Raw genomic sequence first — 19,285 nt, forward strand, 5'->3', positions numbered from 1 at the left:
GCTCCTAGTGGCAAAGGTGGTGGCCACCTGCCTCCCACGGGTTTTCAGGAAATGGGCAGGAGGCACGAGAGCAGGGAAGGGAAAGCGAGGTCACTGGGCCTGGGGTGGTGCCGAGAAATGGGGCGGACCTTGGGGCGCGCCCGGCGACTCCCTGCCCTAGGGAAACCAGTGGGACACAGGGAACCGTGGAGGGCTGGGCTCTGGAGGGCGGCCGATCCGCCCACTGCGTCCCCACACCCTACAAGGCTGGCGGCCCCGGGGCCGTCCGCCTGCTGCCCAGATCTGGTGACCCAGCGCAGCACCCTCGGCACTCCGCTTAGCCTGGGGCGCCCTCGCGCGGCGGCCTCGGAGCACGGTGCAACACCACAAGCCCCGCCCCGCCACCTCGATTGGTTCCGGAACCAAAGCCCCCGGGGTCGGCCTCCGAGGACGGCCTCCGAGGACGGCCTCCGAGGACTGGCGCCGCCGCCGTGCGGACTGATCCCAGTCCCTGGCTCTGGCGCTGCTCCGTCGGCCCCGCCCCCCTCGCTACGCCGCGGCCGCGCGTGCGCACAACAGCCGGGGCGGAGCCAGCTCCGGGGTCGACATGGCGGCGCCGCAATCTTGTGCGGATGGTCCGTGCTGCTCCTGGCCGGGTGCAGCGTCCGGCGTGCAGCAGACGCTGGACGAGATGGACTTCGACAGGGGTGAGACTCCCGGCTCTCTCCAGGTCGCTGGACAAGGAGATGGCAGAGAAGCGGGACCCGGAGGGCCGCAGTGGGCGTGATGGACGTGTGGGGTGGCTCACAGCCCCCGCATCACTGAGACTCCGCCAGGGACCTGGCACGAGCCCGGCCACTAGAAACTTGGTCTCGGGTCTAGGTTGGGAAGCCTGGTTTCAGTAACTTTTCCAAGTGGTGGGGCGGGGCCCGGCCCCTCAGCTGGTGCGCCCCCGGGAGGCTCGGGCCCGCGCGGGTGGCTGGGCGTGGGTGTGGGGTGTGTATGGGGGCGATGTCAGAAAGCAGAATCTGCAGCCGGGGTACTGCAGCCACCCCGAGGGCATGGAGCTTCAGAAGGGGGGTTGCGCTGCCAAGGAAACCGACGTGCCGACCGCCGTGAGCCCTGATGTGGCAGGCCATGTATGCTTTAGATATGGCACACCTGGCCCTCCACGCCGGTGGTGATCTCTCTTAGCTTTGGGGCCCGGAGAGGTAACTCCTTTACCCCACACTCTAAGGAGATTATATCGCCTGTAAGGAAAAGAGTAGAGCTGAAAAACAAGTCCGCTCTTCCTCGGAGGCTGTGTACCGTGTGTCAGTGCAGAGGCAGCTTATGCAGTAATAACGTTTTCATCAGCCCTGGGTGGATGCTACGGTTTTATATGCGTTCTGATCTAACTTACTCTTAAGGGGCTCGTGCGCCAGCTTACCTCCCTTCACATCGCCACTCTCTGGGCTCCTGAAGCAATTCCCTCCTGGGCCTTCCTCCTCGCACTGCTGCCCTCCTCCAAAGTTTTCTACTCCACACAGAACCCAGAGTAACCTTTTGAAGATATTAAATCAGATAATTTCATTGTTTTCAGAATAAGTTCAGATTCCCTTCATGGCCCACACAACTGTGTGATGTTCTTGCTGCCTATTCTACTTCTCTGCCCCCACTTTATTTCTCAATCTTTTCTTTCTCCACTCACTATGCTTCGGCCACATTGGGCTTATTTTGGTTTCTGAGACATGCAGGATCTCTTTATCACTTAAAGCCATGGTACTTGCTGTCCCAACTCCTTGGAATGAACTTCCTGCAGCATTAGGCTAGCTAATGCTTTTCCTTCTCGTCTTGGTTCAAATGTCACCTCCTCAGAGAGAGGGACCCTGGACGCCAAATTATGGTAGTTCTCAACTTAGGGGATGGGCAACACCCCATTCTAAGTAGTTCTCAGTTGAGTGGGAAGGGTGCAGTTCTGACCCTTAAAGGTCTTTGGCAATGACTAGAAACAATTTCAGGTGTTAAAACTGGGAGGGTGCTATGGTCATATAGTAGGTAGAGGCCAGGGATGCTGATCTGCGGCCTACAATGCACGGGACAGTTCCTTGTAACAAAGAATTAACTGGCCTGGGCTGCCAGTTGTGCAGCTATGGAGAAAGAAACCTTGCCCTGTTCAAAGTAGGGCCCCTTCCCCTCCAGGTTTCTCTATCACCTTGCTTTCATCAAAGCAGTTTTTACAACCTGATGCTACTTGGTTTGCTTACTCATTATTTCCCACACGAGGGAAAGATCCTTATCACGTGGGCTGCTTTTTTTTTTTTTCCCTTCTTCATATCTTGTCTCTGGGTTCATTTCCCTTTCACTAAAATATATCCTTTGAAAGTTTTTTCGGTGAGTATGATTCTCCATCTCTCTCTCTCTCTCTCTTTCTCTTTCAACTGGTAGCTTACTTAGGTATAAAATTCTAGACTGACAATGTATTTCCCCCCCTCAGACCTTTGGAAATGTTATTTATCTTTTTTATCTTCTACTGCTGTTAAGAATTTCGCTGGGAGCGCCTGGGTGGTTCAGTTGGAAGAGCGAGTGATTCTTGATCTCAGAGTCATTGTGGAGATTACTAAAAAAATAAACTTAAAAAAATCCTGATAATCTGATTATAATTCTTCAGTGACTAATGAGCTTTTCTTTTTGGTAAGTCAGATGTTCTCTCGATGCTTGATGTTTGGTCATTTTACCATAGTAGATAGTTTGTCTAATTCTCCTTGGGATTTAATGTGGTTTTCATCTGAGAGCTCATGGTTGTCTTTACTTGAGAATAATTCTCAGACGTTATCTCTTAAGACATTTCCTCTCTCCCATTCTGTCCAATTTCTCTCTTTTCTGTTGTTTGAAACTCCTGTTACACATATGTTGGTACATTCTGCCTTTCATGTTTCCTTACCTCTCTTTAATATTTTTCTCTTTACCATTCTCATTCTTGGTGATTTCCAAGTCACTCATTCCCTCCCTGGTGGGTCTGCAGTACTGCCCAACCATCTGTTATTGTTTTATTTCAATGATTCTATTCTTTTTAATTTACTGACTTTAAAAGTAATCTCTACACCCAGCCTGGGGCTCGAACTCATGACTCCGAGATCAAGGGTCACATGCTCTACTGGCTGAGCCAGCCAGGCGCCCCTGACTTTTGTTTCAGATCTCCCTGTCCTTTTTTTTCCCTCCCTCATGTTCTGTTGATTTGTGGATTGTATTCCTTTTTCTTTGTGAACACATTAAGTACTGTTTTCTTTTAGATTGTGCTCTTATGGCTCATTTTGACGTATGCATTTTTCCATTTGTTGTATTTGCTCACTATCTCATGTGGCGGTGGATTACTTCTTGTTTTGCAGCTTTTAATTTTTGAGCTGTCGGGGTTGCGAGGGGGGCGGTCTTCTCTTGTTAGAGATTATCTGCAACAGAGCCACACCTGTGTTGGCTTGTGGAGGTATCCTCATAGGACTTTTTTTTTTTTTAAGATATTTATTTATTTATTAGAGAGCACGCTCACAAGTAGGCAGAGAGGCAGGCAGAGAGGGAGGGGAAGCAGGCTCCCTGCTGAGCAGAGAGCCCGATGCGGGGCTCTATCCTAGGACCCCGGGATCACGACCTGAGCCTAAGGCAGAGGCTTTAACCCACTAAGCCACCCAGGCGCCCCCATAGGACATTTTTTAAAAGTTGCTTCTGTGCAGTCCGTATAGCATCCACTTGACCTATTTTTATGACAGATCCTTAGCTTGTGGGTCTTGCTCCCTAAGGCTTTGAATAGATATAAGTCCCCTTGTACAGTGATGTATGTCAACTCTTTCTCCATAAACCTGGAAAAAATATGCAGTTAATAAAATTTACATGACGGGAAAAATGCAAAAACAAATAAATATATATCCCACATCTCCAAGTTGAGTGGGTCATGGTATCTGATTTTTTAGGTTTCTTCTGCCTTTGCTGTCTTCTCACACCTATTGAAATGGCGCCTTTCTTATTTCCTTTGTTTCTCTTCAAATGTCATCTTATCAGAGATGCCATCCCTGACCACTGCTTGTATCCCTTCTCTGTTTTATTTTTCTTCATAGCACTTAGCACCACCTGACTTATTTCATTTTTTTTTTTCCTTATCTGTTTCCTTAATTAGGAAGTAACCTCCAGGGGCACCTGGGTAGCTCAGTGGGTTAAGCCTCTGCCTTCGGCTCAGGTTGTGATCCCAGGGTCCTGGGATCAAGCCCCACATCGGGCTGTCTGCTCAGCAGGGAGCCTGCTTCCCCCTCTCTCTGCCTGCCTCTCTGCCTACTTGTGATCTCTGTCAAATAAATAAATAAAATCTAAAAAAAAAAGAAAAGAAAGTAACCTCCAGGGCACCGGGGGTGGCTCAGTGGGTTAAAGCCTCTGCCTTCAGCTCAGGTCGTGATCTCAGGGTCCTGGGATCAAGCCCCACATCGGGCTCTCTGCTCAGCGGGGAGCCTGCTTCCTCCTATCTCTGTCTGCCTCTCTGCCTACTTGTGATCTCTGTTTGTCAAATAAATAAATAAAATCTTTAGAACAAAAAAAGAGAGAAAAAGAAAGTAACGTCCAGGGTTCCTTGGTGGCTCAATTGATTAAGCCACTGCCTTTGGCTCAGGTCATGATCCCGGAGTCTGGGGATCGAGTCCCGCATCAGGCTCCCTGCTCCGTGGGGAGTCTTCTTCTTCCTCTGACCTTCCCACCTCTCATGCTCTCTCTCGCTCTCTCTCTCAAATAAATAAATTAATTTAAAAAAAAGAAGAAAGTAACCGAAGTAACCTCCATGAGACCAGAATTTTGGGGGCAGCCCTGGGGATTGGGGACCTTTAATTCTTGGCTGACCCTAGTTCCCAGAACAATGCCAGATACATGATAAGTATGTAGTAAATACTTGCTGAGTGAGTGAAGTGCATGGGCCTGGCAGCTTGCTTTCTGCTGCTATTCAGAACAGGAAAGTAGAAATTTTTCCAGGTCCGGTTCATGCATGAGGTGGTACTTCTGCCTCCCAGCTTTGTGTACAGAACTTTGTTGTGTCTCTTCCTGGCCATGCACGTGACCTGCAGCCTTTGCTCCAGACCCTGCCTAGTTGTTAAAGCCAAAGCCTCTAAGGTGTGTGTTCATTTACACAGACTTCCAGGATTCTGCAGGTGGACGCCCTGCTCACCACTTTGGCTATGGTTTTCACCTTCTTTTGGCAACTGGCAGTGTCCTTTTCTTGCTTTTGAGTTTGCTTCTATATTCAGATATTTTAAACATTACTTTATTTAATATTTATGTGTTTAAAACGGGAAGAAGGGATTTTTTTTTAAATTTTTTTTTTAAAGATTTTATTTATTTATTTGACAGAGATCACAAGTAGGCAGAGAGACAGGCGGGGGGGGGGAAGCAGGCTCCCCGCTGAGCAGAGAGCCAGATGTGGGGCTCGATCCCAGGACCCTGGGATCATGACCTGAGCCAAAGGCGGAGGCTTTAACCCGCTGAGCCACCCAGGCGCCCCGGGGAAGAAGGGATTTATGTCTGCCCAACCATACTGTCCTGATTCGACAAAGCTCCTGTCTGTCTTGTTCACAACTATAGCACCAGCTGCTAGGACAGTCCTTAGCACAGAGATCTCAGTTAAACTTTTTTTTTAAGATTTTATTTATTTATTTATTGATGGATGGATGGATGGATGGATGGATGGGAGGGGCAGAGGGAGAGAGAGAATCTCAAGCTGAGTGCTGAGCCTGACTCTAGGCTCGATCCCAGAACCCTAAGATCATGACTTCAACCCAAACCAAGAGTCAAGAGCTCAACTAATTGAGCCACCCAGGTGCCCCTCAGTTAATATTTGTTGAATGAATAAATCCCCATTGTATAGATGAGAAAATAGAGGTGAAGAGGTAAAGGAAGCACTGAAAGTCTCTAGTCACTTGGCATTATTCAGCACTTCAGTTGTCTCCACAGGAATCTGGTCGGCAGCCCTGAATGGAGACCTGGGCCGAGTCAAATATTTCATCCAGAAGGCAACAGACCCTAGCCAGCCCGACTCGGCTGGCTACACTGCTCTGGTGAGTTGGGGAGGGAAACCGGCACTCGGGATACCTGCTCTCCGTGCGGAAGGGGTCATGTTGCCTTTAGTTCGCCCTTTCTTCTCTCCCAGCAGGTTTTCAGTTTTAAGCACTGTGTGAACCTTGTTCTTGGTTTGTTTGTTTCTTCCTTAAGTATTAAGTGCTTTATATCATTTATTTAATTTCATTTACCTAATAATCCTGTGAGGTAGGAATGAGTATTATCCCCATTTTCCTGTTGAAGAAACTGATGCTAGAAATGAAGAAGCTTGGCTAGGTCCCATGGCTAACGGAGGTAGCCCCTTAGGTCATTGACATCCTCTTGCTCCAGAGCCCATGCTCTCACCCGCCCACCACCCTTGTTGTCTGCCTGGGCTCTGCCATCTGACCTCGGTCTCTCTTCCCTGCAGCACTATGCCAGCCGCAACGGGCACTATGCCGTATGCCAGTTCCTGCTGGAAAGCGGGGCTAAGTGTAATGCCCAAACCCATGGGGGCGCCACAGCTCTGCACCGGGCCAGCTACTGTGGGCACACTGAAATCGCACGGCTCCTGCTGTCTCACGGGTCCAACCCTAGGTTGGTGGATGACGATGGCATGACGAGTCTGCATAAGGTATGCTGCCCTCCCCAACTTCACGAACTTGGTTATTGTCATTATAATAAACGTGATAACACGTTCACTGTAGAAAACATGGGGAAAGCAGAAAAGCACTTGCGATGTCATTGCTTACCAATCATCACCTGAGGGTTAATGTGTAACAGGCCAGCATTTCCCCTGTGCATGTAAATTCGAATTAAATGTACAGCATCATTTTTTTTCTTTGCTTTCATAATCTGTCATGAATGCTTTTCCATGAAGTTAGTTTTCTGAAGCTCACACCTACTCAAGCCTACCCCTGTAGCCCGCTTTCTGTATGGTAGCCAGGGTGATCACTTTAACTTTCTTCTGACCAGAAATTCCTACACATTGTGAGGAGTTTAAGGATACAAAACAGTGCATGAAAACATTTCCCTTCCACCCTGACCCCTGGTCCCTCAGTCTTCCAAGGACACCCTGCTCAAGGCAGGTGATTGCTTATGTATTTTAGAGAAGTGGTTTATGCATATTTTTGGCATATATCTGTAAATGCATTCTTTTTTTTTTTAATATTTTATTTATTTATTTGAGAGAGAGAGAGACAGTGAGAGAGAGCATGAGTGAGGAGAAGGTCAGAGGGAGAAGCAGACTCCCCGTGGAGCTGGGAGCCTGATGCGGGACTCGATCCCAGGACTCCAGGATCATGACCTGAGCTGAAGGCAGTCGCTTAACCAACTGAGCCACCCAGGTGCCCTGTAAATGTATTCTTTTGTGAATTTTAAGAGAAAAATTTAAGTAGTTGACTGTATGATGTATGAGGAGAATCTGTGGCAGATGCTTTTTGCGGTCCACCGAAAATTTGTGCCCACTCTGTCCTATTAGAGACCTGGCTCTCAGACAGTGCTCTATAATCACACTACATTCTACTCTCTCTAGCATCTCGCATGGCCATTTCTCAGCCACTAGAAGACAAGACACACCAATGAGCTTTTTTCCAGGAGGAGAGCGATTAGGAGCCAGTGTTCCTACTCCACACATTCTCCTCGGTCACCTCAGGCAGGACGGACACCTAAAGGTTGGCAGATCCTTGGCAATCAACTTGGACTCCAGAAAGGTGCTTGCTCAGTGACAGCAGCCTTGAAATGTTACCCCCACAAAGATAGAGTTCTTATTTTTATTTATTTTGTACTTCTGACTATTGAATAATACATATATATTTTTTTTAAAGTATGATGGGAATAGGGCTAACACTTTGGTAGAGACACTAGTAGAGATATTTAAGAAATATAGGAAGACTGGGTGGCTCAGTCGGTTAAGCATTTGCCTCATGCAGGGTCCAGGATGTCAGGGTCCTGGAATCGAGCCCCACGTCAGACTCCCTGCTCAGCAGGAAGCCTGCTTCTCCCCCTGCTTTTGCACGCGCTCTCTCTCTCCCATTCCCTCTGAGGCACAGGCACACCTTAGAGATAGGCCGACCACCATAATAAAGCAAGTTGGAGGAGTTTTTGTTTCCCAGTGCACGTGAAAGTTATGTTTATCCTATACTGTAGTCTATTTAGTGTACACTAGCATTATGTAAAAAAAAAAAAAATTGTTGTATGTACCTTTTTGAAAATACTTTCTTGCTAAAAAATGCTAACCATCATCAGACCTTTCAGCAAGTTGTAATCTTTTAACTGGTAGAGGGCCTTACCTCGATGGGGATACCTGCATAGGGTATCAGGGAGGTCAGGGTAGTAGTTGCTGAAGGTTTAAGAAATTGCTGGGGCACACTGATTCTTACAATAAGACAGCAGTGAACTTCGCCACATTGATTGACTCTTCCTTTCTACTTGAGCGCTGAAAGGCCATTGCAGGGTTATTAATTGACTTACTTTCAGTGTCGTGTTTCTGGGAATAGGGAGCCATGAGGAAGAGAGAAAGACTGGGAACAGGTGCCAGAGCAGCAGTCAGGACACAAGTTTATAAACGAAGTTCTCTGTCTAATATGGGTGTAGCTCCTGGCATCCCAAAATAATTACAGTAGTAGCATCAGTGACCACAGATGACAGATACAATGATGATGAAAAAGTTTGAAATAGTTTAGGAGTTAACGAAAATGTGTCCACATATGAAGTGAGCAAACGCTGTTGGGAAAATGGCACCTATAGACTTGCCCGGTGTGGGGTCGCCGCAGACCTTCAGTGTGTAAAAACAGTGTCTGCACGGTGCAGTAAAGCAGAGGGTAATAAAATGGGGTGTGCCTGTGTAGAAAATAGTCCCGACACAGGAGCAGAGTGGGACGGTGGTGGCCAGGGCGGTCTGGAGGTGCCGTTGAGCCGAGTGTCTCTGAGGTGAGTAGATGAAGCGCAGCAGACGACACCGCACCTGTGGGTGACCGCGCTGGGTGGGGCATGTAAGTTTGTTAGGAATGGCGCGAGCCCGGCTGGGTCAGTCAGTAGAGTATGGGGCTTGTGATCTCAGGGTTCTAAGTTCAAGCCCACATTGAGTGTGGAAGGCAGGGGGTGGCTATTATTAAACAAAAGCAACAATTACCAAAAAATTATAAGTAGATTGATTTGTTAAGAGGTCAGATCTCATATGAAGTGTTCTTATAACGGTAAGAAGTTGGGTGGGAGGGTAATTCAAGGACCAAATTAATTTTTAGGAAGCCAGATGTGACTATTTCACGGACCAAGGATTTGCAGATACATTACACTTGTTTGCATTCATGGGAAGATGTCAGCATTTCCCTCCTCCAGTTTCCTTCTTTCTTTCTTTCTTTTTTCTTTTTTTTTTTTTTTAGTTAAGCCATCCCTGTGCCCAGCATGAGCTCTGTGCCCAGCGTGAGGCTCAAACTCACCACTCCGAGATCAGGACTTCATGTTCTTCCAACTGAACAGCCACATGTCCCTATCTTCATCCCCTTGTCTTTTATCCTCAGGCCAGTTTCTTGACCCATCACGGTGATACTCCAGAGCCTTATGTGTCATGCTATCCCGGTCCAGATGCCTCTCCCCTCCCAGTCTTCACCTGGCTTGTTGCTGTCCTTTCTGGATCTCAGCTTCTGTATCACACCCTCAGAGGGCCTCCCTGTTCTCAGGCGTGGGTGGCTTCCCCAACGGCGCAAAAGCACCCTGCACTTGACTTCTCGTAGCTTTTCTCTCTCTCTTTTTTTTAATTTAATTTAATTTTATTTTATTTGACAGAGATCACAAGTAGGCAGAGAGGCAGGCTGAGAGAGAGGGAGGAGGAAGCAGGCTCTCTGCCGAGCAGAGAGCCCAATGCGGGGCTTGATCCCAGGACCCTGGGATCATGACCTGAGCCGAAGGCAGAGGCTTTAACCCACTGAGCCATGCAGGCACCCCAGCTTTTCTCTCTCTCGATTCTGTATGAGCTCTTTCTTCTGAGAGATAGCGAAGACTTGATCTTGTTCACTGTGGTGGCTCCAGCTCTCAGCACAGGTGCCCAATGAATATTTGCTGAGTGAACAACTAGATGTCATTTTATTTTCTTTTAAGATCCTTGCTAGCTGAAGAGGCAGATTGCTGCTTTCTCGATGGTCCACACTGGTGTTGCTGGGATGGTATAAGTCCCCTGGAGGGTGTGTACCGGCGGGACACTGTGCGCCTGGTGCTGGCAGGTCTTACAGCCTGAGGCCTTCTTGCAGTCTCCAGCCCTTTCGTTCAGGGGATGCAGATGTGGAAGGAGTTACGAATTCTCTTTTTTTTAAAAAATAAGCTACTTCGAAACGTTGGTACCTTTTCTTGTACAAAATTCTTTGGACTTCATCTTGCATCTCCCCAGAATGCACCCCAGAGCTGCTCGCAACATACCACTGCCTGAATTGAGGCAACAGAACTGGGAACCTTATGTCTGTACTCACTAGGAGGACTGGCTAAATATCTGGATTCAAATTTGAGGTGGTGTTTGCTACTAATATTAATTTTGACACCTCTCAGAAACCCCCATGCTGCATCAGTCTGACTGTTGAGAGGAAACAGAGTGGTGTAACACAGTTGTTAAGAGTCGAGACGTCAGGCAGTCAGACAGACCTGGTTTAGGATCCCCAGGCTGCCACACAAGCTCTGTGACGCTGGCCAAGTCACTTACCGTGTATGAACCTCGGTTTCTTCATCTGTAAAATGGGAATGATGATAGTTCCTACCTCTGATGGTTATTATGGAAGTTATATAAGCTAATCTGTGTAAATCCCCTTAATCTTTTCTGGAGAAGGTAGGTCAAAATTGACATCCAAGGGGCGCCTGGGTGGCTCAGTGGGTTAAAGCCTCTGCCTTCAGCTCAGGTCATGATCCCAGGGTTCTGGGATCGAGCCCTGCATCGGGCTCTCTGCTCAGCAGGGAGCCTGCTTCCTCCTCTCTCTCTGCCTGCCTCTCTGCCTACTTGTGATCTCTGTCTGTCAAATAAATAAAATCTTAAAAAAAAAAAAAAAATTGACATCCAAGTTGGGATAGTGTATTTCAAAGGAAGAGGAGAAAGCCAAGTACCTGAACCCATTTTTCTGTGCTCATCTGAACACTCCTGGAGGGCAGAGGCTGTGTCTGGTATATCTTGTGCCTACGGTGCCCAGCTGATAGAGGACTGAACATTTATAAAAGATACTTAGAGATCCAAGGTTCTATATTTGTTTTTGTTTGTTTAAAGATTTTATTTTTAAGTAATCTCTGCACCCAGCATGGGGCTCAAACTCACAATCCCAAGACCAAGAGTCACATGCTCCATCAGCTGAGCTGGCCAGGTGCCTGTCTATATTTATTTTTAATGTGCAAACCTGGACAGAGAAGAATGGCTGCTGAGCAGAGAACACAAGAAAGAAAAACTCAAGCTAACTGCCAGGAAAAACACTAGATAATTCCACCAATCTTTATGCAAGTTGTTGGACTTTGGTAGGAATTAGGGGAAATCTATTTATTTTTAATTTTTTAAATATTTTATTTATTTAAGATTTTATTATTTTGAGAGAGAGAACACAAGCAGGGGGAGAGGCGGAGGGAGAGGGAAGAGACTCCCCGTCAGGCCAGGACCCGGAGATCATGACCTGAGCCGAAGGCAGACACTCAGCCATCTGAGCCACCCAGGTGCCCTGGAATTAGGGGAAATCTACTCAAATAGCCAGTGTCTTCCATTTCCACAAGACCTGTTTTAGGACCAAGAGATTCCCCGAAGTGGAGCAAGAAAGGGCAGGGCCCAGTGGGATTATGGCTTTTGAATCCGGCATCTTTCTCCACAGGCTGCTGAGAAGGGTCATGTGGACATTTGCTCCCTGCTCTTGGAACACAGCCCAACCCTGAAGGCTGTCCGGGATCGGAAGGCGCGCCTAGCATGTGACCTGCTGCCCTGCAACAGTGACCTGTGGGACCTGCTGGCCACCTGAGCCGCCACCTTTCTGTCTTGGGCTGCCATGCAAAGGACCCAGACTAGCACTCCTACCCCCTGTCTTGGTGTGCATCCGTACTGCAGGGTGGGACGTTGAGACCCGAAGAGCCCCATTCTGGCTGCTGTGGGAGCAAGGGAGTAGATGTGGGGCTGCAGGTGCTTAAGCCTAGACAGATGATCATACTCTAAATTAGCTCATGTAGAAACATCTATCTTTTTGGAAAAATAAAACTGTATCCTTACCTCATCCCGTGCACAAAAATAAACTTCAAGTAGATTAAAGACCTAAGTATAAAAGCAGAACTATGTAAGTATTAGAAGAAACTGGGGGACATCCGACAAAAGCTGCTTTCTAGCTGAGTGCCCTTGGGAAAGGTCACTTTGCCCTTCTGCCCCTGGTTCCTCATCTGTGGTGAGGATGGTTGTAACAGGGCCTGCCTCAGAGGCCTTGTGAAGGTTAGATGAGTGAGTAGATAGAGGGCCCCGGAGTGTGTCAGAGCACCCACTTCTACTTTCTTCGATTTTAACAACCTGATAGATTGAGTGCTTTTGCTTTGTTGTGCGTTGCTAGTGGCCACCTACCTTCTCTGAACTTTCTGTCCATACATGTGGCCTGTTTAAAGATTTTCTTCCTTTTATTGATTCATAGGGATTATATATTCTGGATATTAATCTTGTTTATATATGTGTATATGAATATATTTTTGTGTGTGTATATATATATATATACATATATGTTTTTCTTTCTTACCATCACTTTGTTGGTGTCTCTTCATGGAAATTGGTACATCCACCATAGACAGGAGTTTGGCAATTTCTATTAAAATTTAGGTGAGTAGGGCTAATAATTTTGATTTCTCTGTAGCTACCTAGAGAAATGTCCACGTGTACAAAGATAGTTATTTACAGAGACATCTACGGAGTTGTGCATTAGAGCATGTGCTGTAGTGTAAGGAAGAAAGGAGGTAAGCTAAGTGCTCCCAGCGAGGGAAATGATTAAATTCTGGTACAGGAGTCATTGGAGTACAGTGTAGACTAGTGCGGAAAGGGTGCTGAGTTGCAGTCATAGTATGACACCTCTTAAAACAGGTCTATGGAAGCCGGCACGTACACGCACACGATTACAGGGAGCAAGTCGGGAGGGTGTATTTCGCCGGCACCGTGGTGGCCCTGGGTCTGCTGTGGTCAGAGGGCTTTGTCAGGAGCATCTTGAGCTTTGTTACATTTGGGTTTTTGACAAGGAGTGATTTTTTTTGTTAAGAATTAATACCAGTCAATTTCCTGTGAAGAAACTAGTTTTCTGGTGAGAATTTCAGATGAACCCTGTTGGTGCAAAATGCCCTTGTCCTTGAATGTTGGAGAAGAGGAGTTGTAGTTGGCGGACTGGGGAGTCCAGAGCTGTCTTGCTTTTCTTATTTACCCTCACTCTAGTTTAGGCAACTTTCCCTCTTCATAACCAACAGTAAGAAAGCATCTTTGACCAAAAAACCCTAACACATAAGGACTGAGTTTCTTTTAAAAGCTCTGGATTCCCTAAGTCTCAAAACTTGGATGCATTTACTAAGAAGGCAGCTGTGGGTGGAACCATTCCCAGAGCTTCAGGGCCTGGGCTGTCCTTGACCTGTAGTTCTCCCTCCCTCTCCTTCTGGTCATCCCTGGTCATGCAGCTCCCAGTTCTGGAGTCTTACTATCAGGTTTCCTTTCAAAGGTCAGTACAGAATTCAGGGCATAGCTGGGTGAAGATATGCTGGGCATCTTAAATGAGGAAGTTTGGTGGCTTGCGACAGCTTGTTTTGTGACTAGATTAACATTACGTACTTGGACCCAGAGCCGATCTCAGTCCAGCTTCTCTGTGGGATGGCATGTTCCCTGCCCAGGAGAGCATCGGGGAGGAGACCTGCATGTGTGGGGCATGGAAGGCTTTTCAAGGGGCGGGAGGTGCTGATGACAGGCTGGACTTGGCTCCTGGCCAGGGTGTAGTTTAATACGCCGGCTCTCGGAGTGGTGCGGGAGAAGCGGGGGACGCCAGGAGCAGGAATGCAGCAGGAGTATGGAGGGCAGCCTTGAAGCTGTCTGGGAGCGGGGAAGCTGCTTGAAGCCTGATTTCCTCGTGTAGGTGCCATGGGGATTCCTCACGCAGAGCTCATCCTCTTGGCCTTTCCTTCCCAAGGTCTTTCAGGGTCTCAGGCGCTGAGACCTGTGGCAACATGGAGGCTCACACTCGACATTTTTCTAGTGGCCCAGGCACCCCCCCGGCCTCGTTTGTTGGTCGAACTGATGAGCAGGTGTAGAGGATAGCACAGGTGCAGGAGAGTGGGTGTCCGAGGGTGCACCTGACTCAGCCCAGGGCGACTCCTGCCTTCAGCGGGCTGCACGCCCACACTGGTATTTTGGTCCGTGTTACAGAACCACTGAGCTATCTGGCCCAGACACGAGCCCCTGGTCGGCTCTGCCCCCAGGAGACTGCTCTCTATAAAAGGGCTGAGCAGCTCAGCACCTCTCACTGGGGGCGTGAAGAACAGGGGGGGGGACCATGGATATCATCAGCATCCAGCAGTTGGTAAGGACATGCAGCAGGCGGTGGGAGGCAGGTGATGGTCTAGACGTCCCCAGGCCAGCCCAGCAGAATGAGGAGGTCCTGCAGGAGGCAGGCAGGTGGCTGCGTCCTGGGGTCAGAGCATAGGTGCAAGAGCGGAAACATGCAGTTGCTTTCTGCTGTGTCCGGTTCTGTGAGGCAGTGAGAGATGGAAGCAACGGGAAGATACCAGGTGATAGTGTGGACATGACGACCATTGAGTTTAGGACTCTTGTCCTGGACTGGGGGGGGGGGCAGAACAGGAAATAACAGGCTACTTCAGAAGACAGGAGCGTGGCCGCAGGGTGGGATTAGCTGCTGCTATGATAGCTGTTGCTCTGGAAATGGTCCAGAGGGTCTGTCTACTTTGGTCGGGGAGGAAGAAGGTGCTCTTGAGTTCCCTGGGAGTGATAGAAACAGTCACACCGGTGACACTTTGGGGTGTCTGTTTTGGTGACGTGGGGCCCGGGAGTCACGCTGGCCTGCAAGCCCCACCATGGTGGGCTGGGGCCTCAGCCGACCCCGCCTGGTATAGCTGCTCCCGGGAGGCAGGTTGCCAGCATGTACTATAGAAAAGAACGTAGTTTGTTTTCCGTGGCTGGACGCCCTAGGCTCTGCCATCCTATCATTTCTAGCCTTTTCCCTCTCCTCTAGCGTGCTTGTTCATCAGTGCTCCCCAGCTCCTGAACCCCTGGTGGGGCAGGAAGGAAGAACAGATCACCGTATGGCAGGTTCTGCCCCGGTTTCCTCCTCCCAGCCCCTTGAGCGAGGTGCTAGTTTTACCCCATTGAAGTGACAAAGAGACAGAGCTTCATGAGCTGAGATTTGAACCCAGGAATTCAGCATTTTACCCAGGAGGCATCTCTGTCCCTCTGAGCTCAGGGTCAGGTGGCAGTATGGCGTGATCTGGTAGGAATGTAAGGACAACAGCCCAGGAGGGAGGCCGAGGTGTCACCTATACTGAGCGTACCTGGACACAAGCCCAGCAGTATAAATAGATGTGGTGTCATGCCCCGGACCCTGTGTCCTGCTGACAGGACAAGGTAGGCGGCAGTTATCCTCCTGGGCCCCGGGCAGCACTAGAGTGGGTGAGAGCCAAGAGCCACAGGCATCGGGGGGCATGCCAGCAGAGCGCCAGGAAGCTTTGCGAAGGCTCAGGCCACTCTGGCATCCACAACACTAATCTCTAGGTCAGCTCTTGTCAGGATGCCTGTACTGCACAGCTGTGTTTTCTAAGGCTTCCTCATTTTTCTGAGTCTTTATCCTTATCCTGCTCCTACAGGTATGTGTAAACAGGGTTGGAAGTAAAGTGTTGGGATGTGGACATGGAGTTCCTGATCCTGGAGGTGGGCCCGGGGCCTGGAGGCCCAGAGCCCAAGAGGCCGTGGCCCAGGAGCAGTGGAAACTGGAAGAAGAGAAAAAGAAGAAAGTGAGCAGCGGTGGGGATGGGGGGCGATGGGTGCCGACCCTGGGGCGGACAGGCTCTGAGCAGTGAGGACCTCAGGTGGCTGGGGTCCGTCTTGTAGGTGGGAGAGACAAGGGCCGGACCCGCCAGGAGCCTGCCTCCGAGGCTTTGGCGCCCAATGGCTGACCGCTGGCCTGCTCTTGTGCCTCAGCTTGAGAGATTTAACAGCTCCAGACTCAATCTGGAGACTCTGACTGACTTGAAAAACTTGGTTCAAAGACGGAGAGAAAAGCGACTGAAACGCAGAGTCCCCCCCAGGGCACCTGAGTCCATGGTTAAGGTGAGTGGCAAGTCAGGGCCACGTGGAGGGGTCAACACCTGGGGCTTGAGTTTGTGTGGAAGCTGCTTCGTGTCCCCGAGGGAGGGCTTGGGGAAGAGCGGATGCTGTCGGGGCCTGCTCAGCGGGAGGCTCCGATCTGGAGGCCCCACAGCCCTTGTGGCTGTTTGCTGGGGACCACACACACAGTGGCTTAGACAACAGAAATGTATTCTCCCAGTTCTGGAGACTGGAACTCTGAGATCAAAGTGATGGCAGGGTTGGTTCCTTCTGAGGACTGTGGGGGAGAATCTGTCCCCGCCAGTCTTCTAGCTTTAGGTGCTTGGTGGCCGGCTTCGGTGTTCTTCAGCTTGTGGGTGCATCGTCCTGATCTCTACCTGAGCTCACATGGCACTGTCACTGTGCACGCTGTGTCCACTTGTCCGCTTTCATTAAGGACACCAGTCATACTGGATTAGGGCTCCCTTTACTCCAGTGTGACTTCATTTTAATTACAGCCATGATGACCCTATTTCCAAATAAGCCCACATTCTGAGGTCCTGGGGTTGGGACTTCAACAAACTGCGGGGGGGGGGGGGGCACGGCAACCCATGATGGGGATAGTAGATGCCTCGACAGTCCGAACTGGCCAGGGGGTGGGGGTGGTTAAGAATTATGGTTTGTACCAGCCGCAGACCAAATGTAGTCCTCGGCTGGCTCTTGGGAGCTGCTTGGCTCGAGTGGTGATGTGGCAGTGCCCCAGAGCCCTGCGGTTTGAGAAAGTGATTTGGTCTTATCTTCTAACATACCCAGCCGCAGCCCCAGGCCCAGCCGGAGTCTGTGGACCTGGAGATGTTCCTGAAGGCAGCTGCAGAGAACCAGGAGGCCTTGATTGACAAGTACCTGACAGATGGAGGGGACCCCAATGCCCATGACAAGGTAAAGTGGGGGCGGGGGGGGACTTGGACTGCAGTGTCTGAGCTGCTGGGGTGCCACCCTCTTCGTGTTCCAGTCTCGGCCTGTTCTGCAGCCCAAGCCTGCGGTGCTTCCTGAGCTGGGAATGGTGGGGCCCTGGGTGTGAGCAGGGAGGGAGCAGATGCGTGTTCCGGGAACCTAGTGCTGGGAATAGGACCCAGGAAGGGCCTGCAGGGGGCAGCCGTGCTCTCTTGCCGATCTCCCATCTCCACCCACAGCTGCACCGCACAGCCTTGCACTGGGCCTGTCTGAAGGGTCACAGCCAGGTGGTGAACAAGCTGCTGGAGGCAGGTGCCGCTGTGGACGTTCGAGACTTGGTGAGAAGCAGGGAGGGCCCATCCTCACGGCAGGGGCCCTGTCCCTCACCCTAGCACGCCCGTGCATGGATACTTTTCGTCTTGCAGCTGGACAGGACACCCGTGTTCTGGGCCTGCCGTGGAGGACACCTGGACGTCCTCAAACAGCTGCTTAACCAGGGAGCCCAGGTCAACGCCCGGGACAAGGTGAGGCGTATGCGGCTGGGGATTGGCCTCATCCCAGGAAAGAGAGCACGCGGTCCCTCCACCCCAAGGGTGACACGGATTCTCACCCCCCAGATTTGGAGCACCCCCCTGCACGTGGCCGTGCGCACGCGACACTGTGACTGCCTGGAGCATCTCATTGCGTGTGGCGCCCACATCGATGCCCAGGACAAGGCAGGCGCTTGCTGTTTGGTTTGGGTCTGCTCCACCAGGGGGCCTGAGCTCTGGGGTGCTCCCGTGGACTGTCCTGTGCAGGGGTGGGGGAGTCAGGAGGATGACCCCGCCCTTTCCTGGCAGGAAGGGGACACAGGTCTGCATGAGGCGGTGCGGCTCGGCCACTACAAGGCCATGAAGGTGCTGCTGCTCTATGGAGCCCAGCTGGGTGTGCGGAACTCGGTAGGAGCCTGCAACCCGGCCCCTTGGTCTACGGAGGGTGGGGCCTCTGAAGGAAGGACTGACTGACCCACGGTCCTTGTTCCCAGGCTTCGGTGACCCCAGTGGAGCTGGCACGAGACTGGCAGCGGGGCATCCGGGAAGCACTGCAGGCCCATGCAGGCCACCCTCGCACTCGGTCCTAGCGAGTGCAGCCTGCAGGGTCACTTCTCAGCCACCATTCCACCTCACCTCACCTTCCCCTCCCCTCCTCATGCCCTCACGGTGATCCTCAGCCCTCAGGCCAGCACTGCCCAGCAGGGGACAAAGCCGGCCTCCCTGGTTCTCCACCAGGCTGTGCATGAGGAACGGCTGAGGCAGGGGACCCCAGAGAAGCAGGACATAGCGCAGGTCCAGTTGAGGAACAGTGCAGGAGAGTGGCGGTCCAGGTTGGAGCAAAACTGGAGTCCTGAGCCTCGAGCTGCCCAGGGTTGGGCACTCGGCGTCCTCCGATCCTCCCTCCACAAGGGCCGGTTTCCCGCCTGGTGGGGCTTTCAGGCTACAGCTGCCATCCAGGCCACATCGCTATGGCACGCTTCTGCAGCTGACCAAGACCCTCCTGGCAGGGGTTTCTCAGGGACTCCATTCCTGTCAGCAGCAACCCTGACAGCAGGTGGAGTGGCTCTAGCCTGCTCTGACTGTTGGGCTTCTGGAGTTGGGTCTGGCCATCAGGAGCAGGTGCCCAACAGGGTTAGGCCCCCCTGCAGGCCCCGTCTGGTACCAGCCCAGTTGCCTCAGAAGCCCTATGGCTGAGCAGCTAGAGCTCGTGTTTGTTTTAGGGAAACCTCGTGCCTACGGTCTGAAGGCCTTGGTCAGCCTGCCTGCTGCTCTCTAGTTGGCCAGCTGACAGCGCTCCTTGTAGGGGTGAAATGCCTGGGAGCTGGGGATTGCTTGCGGCCCACCCAACTCTTGGGGTGGCGGCCCGTAACCCTACTTTGCCTCAGGCATCACCTAGCACTAGAACTTGAGTTCTGGCCTGGACAGCAGTCGCACCTGCTTGGCTTCCCCCCACCGCTGGGAGAGGACACCGAGGCGCTAGTGGCTCAGCCCCAGAGGGGAAGCAGAG

The 19,285-nt window shown here is 50.9% G+C and overlaps 2 protein-coding genes across 2 annotated transcripts; both read left to right on the forward strand.

Moving 5' to 3' along the window:
- Positions 1-586: 586 nt before the first annotated feature.
- On the forward strand, positions 587-15,960 carry ANKRD39 (ankyrin repeat domain 39). The gene is made up of 5 exons (XM_032877915.1): positions 587-686; positions 5,938-6,041; positions 6,452-6,655; positions 11,850-12,060; positions 15,853-15,960. The coding sequence occupies exons 1-4, from the start codon at positions 587-589 to the stop codon at positions 11,991-11,993; spliced, it is 552 nt and encodes a 183-aa protein (XP_032733806.1). The 3' UTR covers positions 11,994-12,060; positions 15,853-15,960.
- ANKRD23 (ankyrin repeat domain 23) lies at positions 14,466-18,408 on the forward strand. The gene is made up of 9 exons (XM_032877914.1): positions 14,466-14,555; positions 15,853-15,999; positions 16,187-16,315; positions 17,105-17,230; positions 17,485-17,583; positions 17,671-17,769; positions 17,863-17,961; positions 18,085-18,183; positions 18,270-18,408. The coding sequence occupies exons 1-9, from the start codon at positions 14,529-14,531 to the stop codon at positions 18,363-18,365; spliced, it is 921 nt and encodes a 306-aa protein (XP_032733805.1). The 5' UTR covers positions 14,466-14,528; the 3' UTR covers positions 18,366-18,408.
- Positions 18,409-19,285: the final 877 nt, after the last annotated feature.

Source organism: Lontra canadensis, unplaced genomic scaffold (assembly GCF_010015895.1).
Source record: "Lontra canadensis isolate GAN:19392208 unplaced genomic scaffold, GSC_riverotter_1.0 scaffold61, whole genome shotgun sequence".
NCBI classification, from domain to species: Eukaryota; Metazoa; Chordata; class Mammalia; order Carnivora; family Mustelidae; genus Lontra; species Lontra canadensis.